Here is a 13,423-nt window from a genome sequence, read left to right as displayed (position 1 = left end):
GCAGAAAAACAGCTGCGCGCCCGGCACTTTGGTTCGGATTTCTCCTTTCATCCCCAGGGCGGTGCGAGAAAATATCCTTAGCGCGCTCAAACAGCGCACTGAATTGAATAGCTCCAGGAGCTCGCTCCCTGCACTATTCAATTTGCGTTGAATTGAATCGCCCCCATCCATGGAGCAGGGGTGCCGCTGGGGAAGGAATAACTTTCTCCACAGTAACTTGCTCCAAGAATTGCACCAAGCAGAGAAGAGCCCTGATTTCAGCTAAACCAGGCTCTTCTCTGCTTTATGAATAGACCCCCATGTCTGCTCCCAATCATTCAGCTACTGTATGCTGTATGTAGCTGTAGAATGTTTTAATTGTTATTGATCAGAACTTATTTAAAAGTTTTCCTATTGGTTTGTTTAACCAAATGTCATTATTAAACTGCTTGTGTACCCTACTTAGTTATATTCCACTGTGCTTTACAGAGCATATTTCATTCACATCAGTCCCTGCCCCAGTGGAGCTTACAATCTATGTGTACGTACACACACACACACACACACACACACACACACACACAGACACACAGAGGTTAATTTTCTCTCAAAAGCCAATTATCCTACTATTATGGTTTTGGAGTGTGGGAAGAAACCGGGGCACCTAGAGGAAAGCCATGGAAGAAGAGGGAGAACATACAAACTCCTCCCAAGTGTGCCATGATTGGAAAAGGAGCTCATGTCCTCAGGCAATAAAGCTGACCACAACACTATCCGTGCTGCCCTGCCCTATTAATCTCCCCCCCCCCCCCCAATATTTGCTTGGCATTGGGGATTAGATAGAGAAGGGCTTTTCCATGAGGGGACAACCCCATTAAACTACATATAATAAGTGAGGAGATGTAATGTTACTAATAAATACCCTGTCATCAGAGACCAAGGATAGCAGTGCCATGCTCATGGCTTACTAGCCCTCATCTCTGTGTCACAGCAAACACTGGGAATGCCACCTCCATGGTTATGGCTATATCCCGTAGAAGTGACCGGTGAGAGCGACAAGACCATCTCACTTACCATCCCGATGGCAGACATTTACCAATTACATGAAACACCATTTTTGTTTCACCAAGGATAGGAGCGATTTTATTTTGTCAATCATAGATAAACCTTCTTATATAGCAAAAAAAGCAAAACAACAAATAGAATCCGACCTGAAATGACAATCAGAATATGGACCAACATAATAAATAACAGGGCAGATGTGCGCTGCCTGGAGCATTCCGCGTCTGGGAGCATCGCAGGCTGCAGGGTGTGATGTGTCCTGCAAGCAGCAAGTTATCTACAACTGCATCTTATCTCCAGCTTTTGTCTGCAACGTTTAACGACTTTCTACAGCGTCATAAACTTTCTGCTTTTTCAGACACAACGTGCAGATGTAGGGTTCTAGGGTCTAGAAAGGGAATACATTGGATTTGTGGCATTCAGACCATTCGGACAATACATACCACATCAGGGGCATGATATTACAGATTAACAACTTTCACTAGTGTAAGGGAAATAATGTATCAACATTTATTTATATAACGCCAGCATAAGCCGCAACACTTTACAAGTTACCTACAAAACAGTCCAACAAGTCTCCTTACACAATGACATGCTAAACATTTAGTAGCTTTTATTATATATTTACTTTTAAGCAATACAAGTTAGTAAAACCACTACCTGTCATTTCATTATATATATATATATATATATATATATATATATATATATATTTATATATATTAGAAAAAGGAGCATTGCACACTCAATTCAAAGTCAATATAAAGCTGGGTGCTTGATCATAACACATTGGCACATAGATATCCACAATAGGGAAGAACAGCACACCAAGTAATTGCCAAAAAAGATATGAATTTATATAGAAAGCATGTAAAAAAAAAATATTGTTGTCCAGGAGCCACATATTAAAGTGCATAATTGCCATGTAAACTTATCCAAACTTCCCTATTGTGCTATATCTATCTATCTATCTATATATACACACATATATCTCTATATTTACATACATACGTTTTGTCTCAATATAACATGTACATCACACATCAAACCAAGTGACGAAACCCAAAATGAAAAAACACGTTTTTCACCACCAATTCCCTTGAAGTAAAAGGTGTGCATTTGGGATACAAGGTGCTGAATACACAAGCACTTTTTTTGCCTTCCTCCTTTTACCGTTCTCCCTTAAAGTCAAATGTACAGAGAAAGAAAATAAAAATAAAAAGACATACAGTAGAAAAAAATATATATTACACTGCGCTACAGAACAACACGTTGGCAAACGTCATTCTTGGTGTTAAATTAAGCACTAACGTGCCCAGCCCTAAGGTGAATAAAACTGTAGGCACCTCCGTTAACCCTTTACTTGCCGTGTCAACAATGATCCTTTAACTGGGGCAACAAGTGTAAACAGAAACATATAGACGTCTCACACACCCTAGAACACCTCCACCGTGTAAAGCATCGATTCTCTGCGGCAGTGAGTGCCCCTCGGCCATCTATAGGGCAGATCGGCAGCCTCAGCACTAATGACAGTAGTTACTGAGTTAATTGGGCTCGTAAGGAGAACGTACAGCTGGGGAGACAACAGAGAACTATGCTAGGCTCCTGTCAAAGTGGACGATGTTTGACAGCCGGCTTGTCCTCGCACGCAGATCGTACTGGAGGGTATGAAAGACTGGGGGGGGGGGGGGGGACAAAGAGTCTTTGTGATATTCTTACTTTCCCTGTTCTTCTACAGTACACAACCATAGAGACAAGCAAATAACCTGCAGGAACTTGTCTGCGCACAGAAGACAGGCGAGGACACAGCGTGCTCTCTCACCCCAGCACCCCATGACAGCTGTACTCACCACCTCTTATGAGGTCTTTGCAGAAATAAAGGACGTCATCTCAGGCAGCCACTTAAAACATATTAAAAAGACGAAAGACAAACAAACCAAAAAGCAGCTTTCTTCCATTCATTGTTATGCAGAATAATATTCTGACGTTTGGTATAAAATGATAAAAGATGCAGTCTTACCTCCGTCTGACACCGTGGCAGCCTGCAGTAAAGAAGAGAGAGACATGAGTATGTGCCAAACTGCATTACAACTTCTACAAATAAAATAGGCAAAAAAAAAAAAAAAAAAACTTGTATAGAAAAATGGAGAATATCTGTCAAGTAAAAGGACGGATGGTAAATTCTGATACATCTGTAACGAGACATCAATCTGATTTCCAGCTTCCTCCGCCCTCCTGCCAATAACTCCGCCTCAGATAATCAGAATTTCAATCTCATCACTCAGACATGCAGCACACACACACACACACACACACACGCGCGCGCGCGTTGCTTCTGCATAAAAATACTAATCAGCGATGGAATAAAAATACTCAGCAGTAATTTGCCTTGGCATATATTTCAGAGAGCAAGCGAAGAATACCAAGTAAACTGAAGTATTTCAATGTTTCAGCATCAAGTTGAAGTGAATGAATAATATATATCAGGGCTTGACAAATTTGTCTAAAATCTAGGAGCCAGGATGAAAGTGTAGGAGCCAGACCACCGTCCCCCCCAAAATAATGACAGGAGTGAGTGAGGAGCACAGCTCTGTGTGTTATACACACTATACTAGTCCACAAAATGGCTGCAGTAGAATGGAGACAGTAAAATGAACAGCTCCACACCCTCCAGTAATAACGGACCACATTTCACATAAAACAATGGTGCCAGAAAGTACAAAAAGACCCCCCTTCCCCTTGTGGTCACACCACTATCCTTCTGAAGCCGCTCCACAATCCCTGGCCACACATAGAACCTATTACCAGAGAGCTACAGTCAGGTGCATAAATATTGGGACATTGACAGAATTTTCATATTTTGGCCTCTATTCACCACCACAATGGTTTTGAAATGAAACAAACAAGATGTGATTTAACTGCAGACTTTCAGATGTAATTGGAGGGTAATTACATCCAAATCAGCTGTCCAGTCTCCGTCCTGTGTGGTGCGAAGCGTCCGCCTTTCCTCTGCTCGCGGCTCCCACTGAGTGCAAAGTCGGTACGAGACAGTATACAGAAGACGATGCCCTTTGCGGTTGGGAAAACAGATGTGTGCGGCCAGGGGTGAGAGGTCTTCACCCGGTGAATGACAGGTCAAAAAATAAATTACAAAAATTGTACATATAAACCCAAATGCACTGGAAAACCGCAGGACAGCAAAGGTATCATCTATTTTAGGGGATCTGAACTACAGCTCTCAGCACCACCAACGGGTCCTATTTTGTGTATTTCTTGAACCATGCACAAGTGAGTTACTTCATTTTGTTGGCTCAGCACATATCCCACCTGCTTCCGCAGACAAAGCCTCAAAGCAGGACCTGTGGGGAAAACTTCAGGGTCGAGGTTGAGAACCTCTGGTCTATTTAATAATAAGCGTCATTGTCAGTTCTCATTTTTACTAGGGAAAATCTGAATATAGCCAGCACAATAAAAATAGGAGGGTTTAGTTCTAATCGCGAATACGATACTTATGCTGGCAAGCTAAAATCAAGGGCCCTGCTTTTTTTATTTGCAAGTTCCTATGCTTCAGACATCACTAAACCATGTGCACTCATCTCACCGCTTAGAAGGCTAAAGTGTGGTTTTTAAACCACACCTAAATAACTCATATAGGCTGGCCGTATAGCAGCCGGGCACCATTACACCAGGAATCATTAGAAAGCATACACTGCCTCAACAGCTGCATGGCAATATAAACACACTCTATACACAGTACTTTACTTATATTGCCATACAGATGGTCCCCTTAAAAATGCAGGTGAGGCCAAGCACTCGACTGTTTCTTTTCATTAACCTATTGAAAGCTGTATATTAGCATTATTCTTTATATGGCGCCATAAGGAGTCCGCAGTGCCTTATAAAGTACATCAAAAGCAAAGACAGTGCAAACAAAGCAAAAAAATATAAAAATAGTACAAAATGTACAAAAGACTTACAGCATGAAACCTAGAATACAGGCTATATAAACAATGCGGAATTAGCAGTCGTAATAGCCACAAAAGCATCACCAGCTAAACCCGAAGAGTCGGTGACTGGGAGTGGCAGAAAGAGAGGGGTATAAAAAGCAAAGTAGTCAAAAGGACAGTGGGCCCGATTTACTACGGATGGCAATACTGCGTACGCATGCAGTTCAACTGCGATAGCCAGCCAATCCACTGCGATCACAATGCAAACTCAGCACTACATAAGGACGCCCACTTTACCATACGCACATCCGTAATACTTAGCAGAATAGCGAAACCAGCGGTACAATCGAGTGCCATCGGACCCATACGCACACTTGCACAAGCCCTGACCTTACTCAGAAATTGCTAACAGCCACGCACGCCATGAGGCCTCAAGCTGCCTATGTCTTCACAGGGAATGGGTATGATATACCGACAGGCGATTCCCGTTAGCGGCAGCCCGACAGGAGCAGAGCGCGACGCAGCGGAAGCCCGACAGCGCTGGAAATCCCGATCGTGGATAGGTAAGTATCCACTAACCTAACCTAACCCTCCTTAGGGGTGCCTAACCCTAACTTCCCCCCCAAGTGCCTAACCCTAATCCCCCCCTCTAAGTGCCTAACCCTAACCACCCCCTTCCCCGCTGCCTAAACCCAAGTCCCCCGGGGGGGTGCCTAACCCTAAGTCCCCCCCCGTGGGTGCCTAACCCTAACCCTCCCTCCCCCTAGCCTAACCCTAACCCTCCCGGGGGGGTGTGCCTAACCCTAAGTCCCCCCCGGGAGCCCTAAACCTAACCCTCCCCCCCCAGCGGCTGTCCACTCGCGGCACCCGGCATCACTACGATCGTGATGCCCGGCACCGGTCTCCCGGGATAAGACAGTCGGGAAGCCGGCTGCCTGTACATAGGCAGTCGGCCTCCCGATTGCTTGCCCTTCACAGTGGCTAATCTATGCACGCCCTGAAACTGGCACGCCTGCATTCGGCCGACCTCCCCCAACCCCCCCCCCCCCCCCCCCCCGTCACCACCCACAAACGGCACTTCCTGTTAATCACTCTGCGATGGGTCTGTGTAGCCTCTGTGATCACAGTGACTATTTCGAACACTGTCACTGTGATGTGTAAACATGCGCGTATTAGCAACTGTGATCCAAGCTGAATCAGGCCCAATGTTTGATGCCCGTTTTTGTTTTTTGTTTTATTTAAGCATAGATGAGCAGAGACTCCAGGCAGAGTAGGCCATCCTCCCACAAAGCTTTAAGGATGACCATTGATGTTTCCAAAACAGGGATGATTCCCAGAACCTCAACAACTGCGTACACAGATGCAGGCGCAGGCTGAGACACCCCCGAAACAGGCGCTTCACTCGCTGACCCCCATTACCTCCCACAAACTGTCACTGACTGTCAATCTGTCTACGTCCAAATGCTCACTGCAACAGTTATCAGTAATCCAAGAGAGCGTGTGGGCACTGCGACTGACGCATGCCCTGTGTACACTACATTATTTTCATATTTCCATATTGCACTAATTAATAACTGTAACGCAAATCTGCTGTGCTTGCTCCGATGAGCCCGATCCATTTCTACCACACACTGCACAGACAGCCGCTTGGTGCGGTGCCCCAGATAGTGCGCTGTACTTTGTACTTTGCAAGGACAGGAGGTGAACAGATTATATTTAGCAGCAGAGATGCAAAATAGAAGGTTTAGGATTTACAAAAGAAAGTCGCTCATGAAAAGATAAACATATTTACAGTATGTTACTGTATCTAAAACTGCTAGAACCATAAAAGGTCTTGGATCCTTGTAGTATAACAATATTACATTGTATGCTATTAGCAATGCAAACATTGTCTTCTTCTCCCTCCGGGGAAACTAAACCAGTAACAAAAAAAAACAAAAAAAAAAAACACCCCAAGAATGTTTATTGATGATTGTTTTTGAACATTACTCACATGGGCAGTGGCAGCACCAGATAACTACCAGGTCTATCATACCCCTTTTAGACATGAGCCAAAACCCAGGAATTTGCAGGAGCACACAGAAAACACCCGGGTCCTGCTTAGATCTGAAAGGATCTCCAAATGCCGGGAAATTCTGATCTCCCCATGCTGTCAACGGGACATGCGTCGCCCGACCCGAGTTACCCATTTACACTGCCCCTTAACAAGGGTTCTTCTTGTGTCCAAACATGGTCGCTACTCGGGTTGGATTCACAGGTCATTGGACTCGGGTTATTTTTTTTTTAGGGACCATTTTCCACTGAGCCACGACCCGGGTAGACCAGGCAATAACCCGGGATATTGCGGCAGTGGAAAAGGGGTATTAGTTAACCTGTATTCACTTTATTACACATAAGCATGTACTTTTTAAAAAAAGGTTTGAACCAATAACCAATAGCCAGTAACTTGTAAACTGTATCTGTTGCAGTTAATGTGCAAGAGGAAGGAGGCCGCAAGCACAGATCCACTTACAGCGCTGCTATTTAATTTGCAATATGTCATACTTGCCTACCCTTCCGGAACGGCCAGGAGGATCCCGAAAATCGGGTGGTGCACACGGCCACCCAGAAAGGTGGAGAAGTCTCCCGGCGGGCCACCGTCCCTCAGCCAGTGTCCCTTTTCCCCCCACAGCCGCCCAATTATACATTGTGTAATATGGACGGGGCCCCAATGACGTAGTTGCGCCCCTGCTCCGTCCCCATACATGTCACACACACACACACACACACACACACACACACACACACACATAACCCCGCCGCTGTGCTCACCTCGCTGCCTTCCAGATTGTTGGCAACTCTGCGGTATGTTCTGTTATGGGAAATACGTCCCCGTGTACAGCACTATAGCAAACATGACAGGCACACAGCAGATGGAGCACTTGGCACTGTTACGACCTATGCAATGTGGTATTTTTCAAATCTGCTCTATCGCTATCCACCGGCAAACATTACAGTAATATTGCTAAAAATCGATGTTGTAGGGTGCTGGTGCTAATTTGTGTTGTGTTTCTTTTTCTAATTTCCAGTTTACAATGTTCCTGCAAGTCGGAAGTAAAAACAAATCTGAGATGGGCACTAGAGCCATGACAGACATATTGTGGGAGCAGCTTGGAGGCGATGCAGTCAGGAAGCAGGCGGCCGAAATGCCGACCGCCGGCTTCCCGACTGTGCAATCCCGGCAGGGGTCTAATGATAGGCGTCGAAATCCGGACGCCCATTATGCCAAACGAAGGTAAGCCAGGCGGCGGGCGCGGACAGCCGTTTTAGGTTAGGGGCTCCCGGGTGAGGTTAGGGTTAGGCTCCCCTAAGGGAGGGTTAGGGTGGGGGGTGGGGAGAGGGGGTTAGTTATACTTACCTTTTTTACCTGTTGGGTTCTTCACTGCTACCGGTTCTCCGGTGTCGGGATTTGAACCGTCGGACATAGGTCCGGCAGTCATTCATACTGATCCCGTTTGGAGAAATGGAGGCAGCTATGTAAACCATAGAAGATGCCAGGCTACAGCATTTCTTCGAAAATGAGAGAACTCCAGAACTCTTTCCTCACACAAATGATGGCCATGCATGAGCGGGTCACTCGCGAAAATCACACATTTCTAGGAAAATGTTTTCAAAGAGTTCTATGTCCCCCTCCATATTATGCATAGCAGCCTAAAGGGGCCTATCCACTAGACGATTAAAATGAACGATAACGATATCGTTCGATAATAGTTTGAAAATTTGGTCTTTTAGACATCTATCATCATGCAAACGATATCATCAGGTTCAGCGTGTTTGCAGATGATTGATTGTACCTGCACTGAACGACATATCGTGTGGGCACCCTGCAGTGTAGTGAACGACTGAACGACAACGATATCGTTAAGTCTTTTCACTGTCGGGTGGGTAGTGGATACCCGCCTGCAGTCTGTGCAAAATATTGCAGAGGGAAGCCTGTGAAATGTGCCCAGATTCTTTTGAGCCACCCTTGGTTAGAACTCCAAAATGCGCTGCCCCAAATCCCCCAACTAGGCCAAATCTAAGCCCAGCGTACCCAATTTATGGGCATTTGTAAGTCCTGCCTGTTGTGCTTTTTTATTGCATTAGCATAAAAGGTATGTTAAGTTTGGCCTTTGTTTTAGGTTTGTTATTTACTTTTTTTCATTACCCAAAATATGCCTTATGTTAAGGCGGAGTGATAGGTTCGGGTGACTGGCAGAGAGTTTTGTAATATTATTATTATTTTTTTATATGGCATGTTAGCTGAGAAATACCCAATTCGCTCCATGTATATGTTCTAATGCTAATATAATATGAGAAGCACTTTATTTGCAACTTTAACAATATGCGGCTGTTCAGATTGTAATTAAAAAAAAACTATTTTGTGCTAACTTTCCCATGTCTAAGAAGAAAAGGCCCCCCAAAGCATAACCAGCTCCGGGCTCTTTGAGTGAGTCCTGGTACTGGAAATACGGGAGGGGGGTGCATAGGGTTCCCCCCGTATTTCCAGAACCATCACCGGGCTCTCACTAGAGGGCTGGGGGTGAAACCACAGCAGGTGGACACACTTGACAAGGTCCCCCTGCAAAAGCATTAACCAGCCCACAACTAGTCTTCCCAGACTGGAGATTCCCAGGGAATTGGGGACACGACACCCCCCCCCCCCCCCAGTCAGGCCCAGGTCCTATGTAATGACCTCACACTGAAATGCCAGGTCTGACACGGCTTGTGTGTGAAAGGGGCGACCCAGGAAAAACCCAGGTCTGTGGTGTAGTGCGAAAAGGGGCTCTCAGAGTGGAGAACCAGGTTACACCCGTGTTGAAAAAACCTAAGTAGCAGCTGTGTATATGCCGAGGCTTATACAGGGCCGGATTGAGGGCCACATGGGCCTGGAGCTGAAAATGATCAAGGGCCTATTATGAAAAGGAGAGGAGGTGTGACCATTGCTGCGTGGGTGTGGCCAGTGCCATGTGGGAGTGTACACACCCTACACTAATTATCTCCAATGTCTCCCTAAATATGTAAAAGAAAAAAAAAAACTTCATTTTGTGAGGTAACCAGAAATATAATTTTACTACTTATGATTTATGGCTGACCTTGTGTACAGCAGATGGCCAGTCAACATCATGCTGTCATGATGATGGGCCTATTTTTATGTGGAGGCCTGGTGCAGTAGCTCCATCCGCCCCATTGTTAATCTGGCCCTGGGCTTATATCTGAAAGGGGTATTCATATCAAACTTCTATTTACATTCCTTTAAGGGTGCATCACATTAAGCCTGTAAAAGGAGAAGCCAAATATTCTGTGTATTTTAGGAGATAAACACTCCAGAGAGAGCTTAAAGCCATTATCACACTTCGGTCTAAACAAGACGAGTGTTGCTGGGATATTTTGGGGTATGGGTCTGCTTTAGATTAAGGATTACATTACAGATAGTGTAAAACAGTTATGGCCAATAGGCAACCCTACGAGCCTTATGTGGCCCTCCAAGTCGTCCCCTGTGGCCCCCAGCTCCTTCCTGCTTTAAGGTCAGGTTTGTTTATTAGAATTCTAACACCTGTTTAGAAAGGTATGCAGTCAGGATACCGGCGTGCGCCATCCCGCCCGCCAATATCCCGACATGGGAATAAAGATAGGCGTTGAAATCCTATCATTAGCCCCACTACGGAACCTCCCGGGAGGATTAGGGTAGGGGAAGGGGGTGGGTTAGGCTTAGGCACCACTATGGGGGTTAGGGTCCCCCCCCCCCCCCCAAGAGGGTTAGGTTTAGGGTGCGGGGAGAGGGGGGCGGGGGGGTTAGGGTTAGGCACCCCTAAGGGAGGGTTAGGGTACTTACCTTTAGCTGTCGGGATTTCGCCCCGCCGGGCTGCCGCTGTTGGTATTTGATCCGGCGGCTAAATTTGTGACAACACACCATAAATGCACCAGTTTTTATGAGAAAGTAGATGGGTGTGCAGGCCAGGATGGTTGCAACTGCAGTGATGCTACACAGGGTTGTATCTAGGGATCCAAGCACCCATGGCAGTGTATTGGACTGGTGCCCCCCACCCCTCATAATTTCAGGCAGTGCCCCCCAGTAGTAGTCCCCCCTATGCAGTGCCCCCAGTAGCGGCCACCTCCCTATGCAGTGCCCCCAGTAGTAATCCCTCCTATGCTGCATTGCCCCCAGTAGTAATCCCTCCTTTACTGCATTGCCCCCAGTAGTAGTACCCCCAGTAGTAGTCTCCTGTATACAGTGCCCCCAGTAGTAGTATCCCCTATGCAGTGCCCCCAGTAGTAGTCTCCTGTATACAGTGCCCCCAGTAGTAGTACCCCCTATGCAGTGCCCCCATTAGTAGTCTCCTGTATACAGTGCCCCCAGTAGTAGTCTCCTGTATACAGTGCCCCCAGTAGCGGCCACAGCCCCCCATAAAGTGGCCCCCCTATACAGTGCCCCCAGTACTAGTCCCCACCCTACAGTGCCCCCAGTAGCGGCCACCCCCCCCCAATAAAGTGCACCCAGTAGTGACCACCCCCTATTCAGTGCCCCCCCTCCTCTTGCCAAGCTTACACACACACACCGAAAAATGACTTACCTGATCCCCGCTCCTGCTGACGACCACCGCTGTCCACTCTTGCTCTGCACTATGGGATGGGAGAGACGTCATGAATTCCCGCCCATCACCCACTGCGGGGGGAGCCAGAAGACTGAGCTCACGAGAGCTCCACCCGGCTCCCTCCGTGGACGATGCAGCAGCCAATGAGAGTCTGTCTAACTGTCATTGGCTGGCTGCTATAGGTGTTTGTAAATGTGTAGGGCAGACCGCTCTCACTGCGGTCTGCCCTACACTTGTGGGGCTCGGGGCACTAGCGGTGGGTGTGGTGCAAGGCACCGGCTGCACCGCCGCTAGTCCCGGCCTGATTCTACCCCTTGGCTGCTGGTGGCACTGCCAGATGGTGCCCCCTTTGGCTGGCGCTCCTGGCGAGTGCCATCCTGGCCAATGTGTAGATACGCCCCTGATGCTACACTAGGCCTGAAGTATTTGGTGTGTGCCATAAGAAGAGCGTATACGCCTGTGAGCACGCCTATTTTTGCCCCTAAAGCAGTGGCTCCCAATCTCGGTAATCAAGGTACCCTAAAAAGTCCAGGTTTTCAGAATATCCATACTTCAGCACAGCAACTTACTTAGTATATCAATAAAGTTTGACATCTATGCATGGATATCCTTAAACCCGGACTGTGCCTTGAGGGCCAAGTTTGAGAATCCCTGCCCTAAAGTAATGTTCTGCATTACTATACAGAAATTTCTAATAAAATTATATAATATATATATATATATATATATATATATACATACACACACACACACACACACACACACACACACACACACACATACACATACATATATATACAGAGATGTACTAAAGAGGGGAAAATGCTGTAAAACCCCCGAAAATGCAGTTTTCAGTGGTTTTACCGCACTCCCCATATGTACAAAGTACCGGAATGCTTCGCCCTTCTTATTGGGATGCTGCCCCTTGGGAGGGATCGTATCTCCCTCCCCTTCCCATGGGCCTGTCCAGAGCCATCGCATATGACAGATCTCATCAGGAGAGCTGCCCTTTACGATATTCTAGGTATGCAATTGGTAGGATTTACCAGCGGACAGGATGCTGGCGGTCAGAAGACAGACAGCCGCACCTCGATGGTGAACATCCCGACAGGAGCTGGTAAGTAGCCTAACCGACCCCCTCCCCCCCCCCCTCTCCCAGTGGTGCCTAAGCCTAACCTTCCCCCAGTGGTGCCTAAGCCCCCGCTCCCAAAACTTAATCCTCCTTGGGTGGCGCCCAACCCTTTGTCACTCCCCCCCCCCCCCCCCAACTTTACTATATAGTTATTACTAATTTTCCTATGCAAGAAAAAAGCATCCTAGGTTTCATTTATAAATCGCTCAAAACAGAAATGATCGTACAATCTATATTCATATGACCAACATGCAAGTAGTAATACCAGCAAATCTAAGCCAACAAGGAGCTTAGAAGAGGGCACGACATAACCAGCTGAGGTAGGATACCGACAGCAATAGGAGGGTCATCATTTTCCAACACTAGAAACGCTAAACATTTGTTCTCACAAGGAGCATGATCAGCAACGTGAATGTTTGGCAGCATCAAGGCCATGGGTGTTGGGTAACATTTTTAAGTCTTGTTTGTTCATGCTTACATATACGAGTACAGGAGTAATTGTGCAATTATCAAACGCAGACCCATGATTCACAACTTACAGTAGTGTATGAACAAGGAAAAACTCTGCCTGCAAATTATCATGACTCATGGAAATGTATGAACTGTTGGTGCACAAGCCACAATGCCAACACACACACACACACACACACACACACACACTCTGTGTAGGGCAAAGGGCTAATCACCCC

The 13,423-nt window shown here is 46.5% G+C and overlaps 1 protein-coding gene across 2 annotated transcripts in view; it reads right to left on the bottom strand.

Annotated features, from left to right (window-relative positions):
* Nucleotides 1-13,423, bottom strand: part of RGS12 (regulator of G protein signaling 12) — a 218,373-nt gene that overhangs the window by 83,598 nt on the left and 121,352 nt on the right. For both annotated transcript variants that reach the window (XM_088462245.1, XM_088462244.1), the window contains exon 4: nucleotides 3,062-3,083. In XM_088462245.1, the coding sequence (XP_088318371.1) occupies nucleotides 3,062-3,083 (22 nt within the window). The remainder of the gene's footprint in view (nucleotides 1-3,061; nucleotides 3,084-13,423) is intronic.

This window comes from Taudactylus pleione, unplaced genomic scaffold, assembly GCF_031769625.1.
Source record: "Taudactylus pleione unplaced genomic scaffold, aTauple2 ptg001166l, whole genome shotgun sequence".
NCBI classification, from domain to species: Eukaryota; Metazoa; Chordata; class Amphibia; order Anura; family Myobatrachidae; genus Taudactylus; species Taudactylus pleione.
The sequence above is the reverse complement of the archived record's forward strand: the minus strand, read 5'-3'. Positions and strand labels throughout refer to the sequence as shown.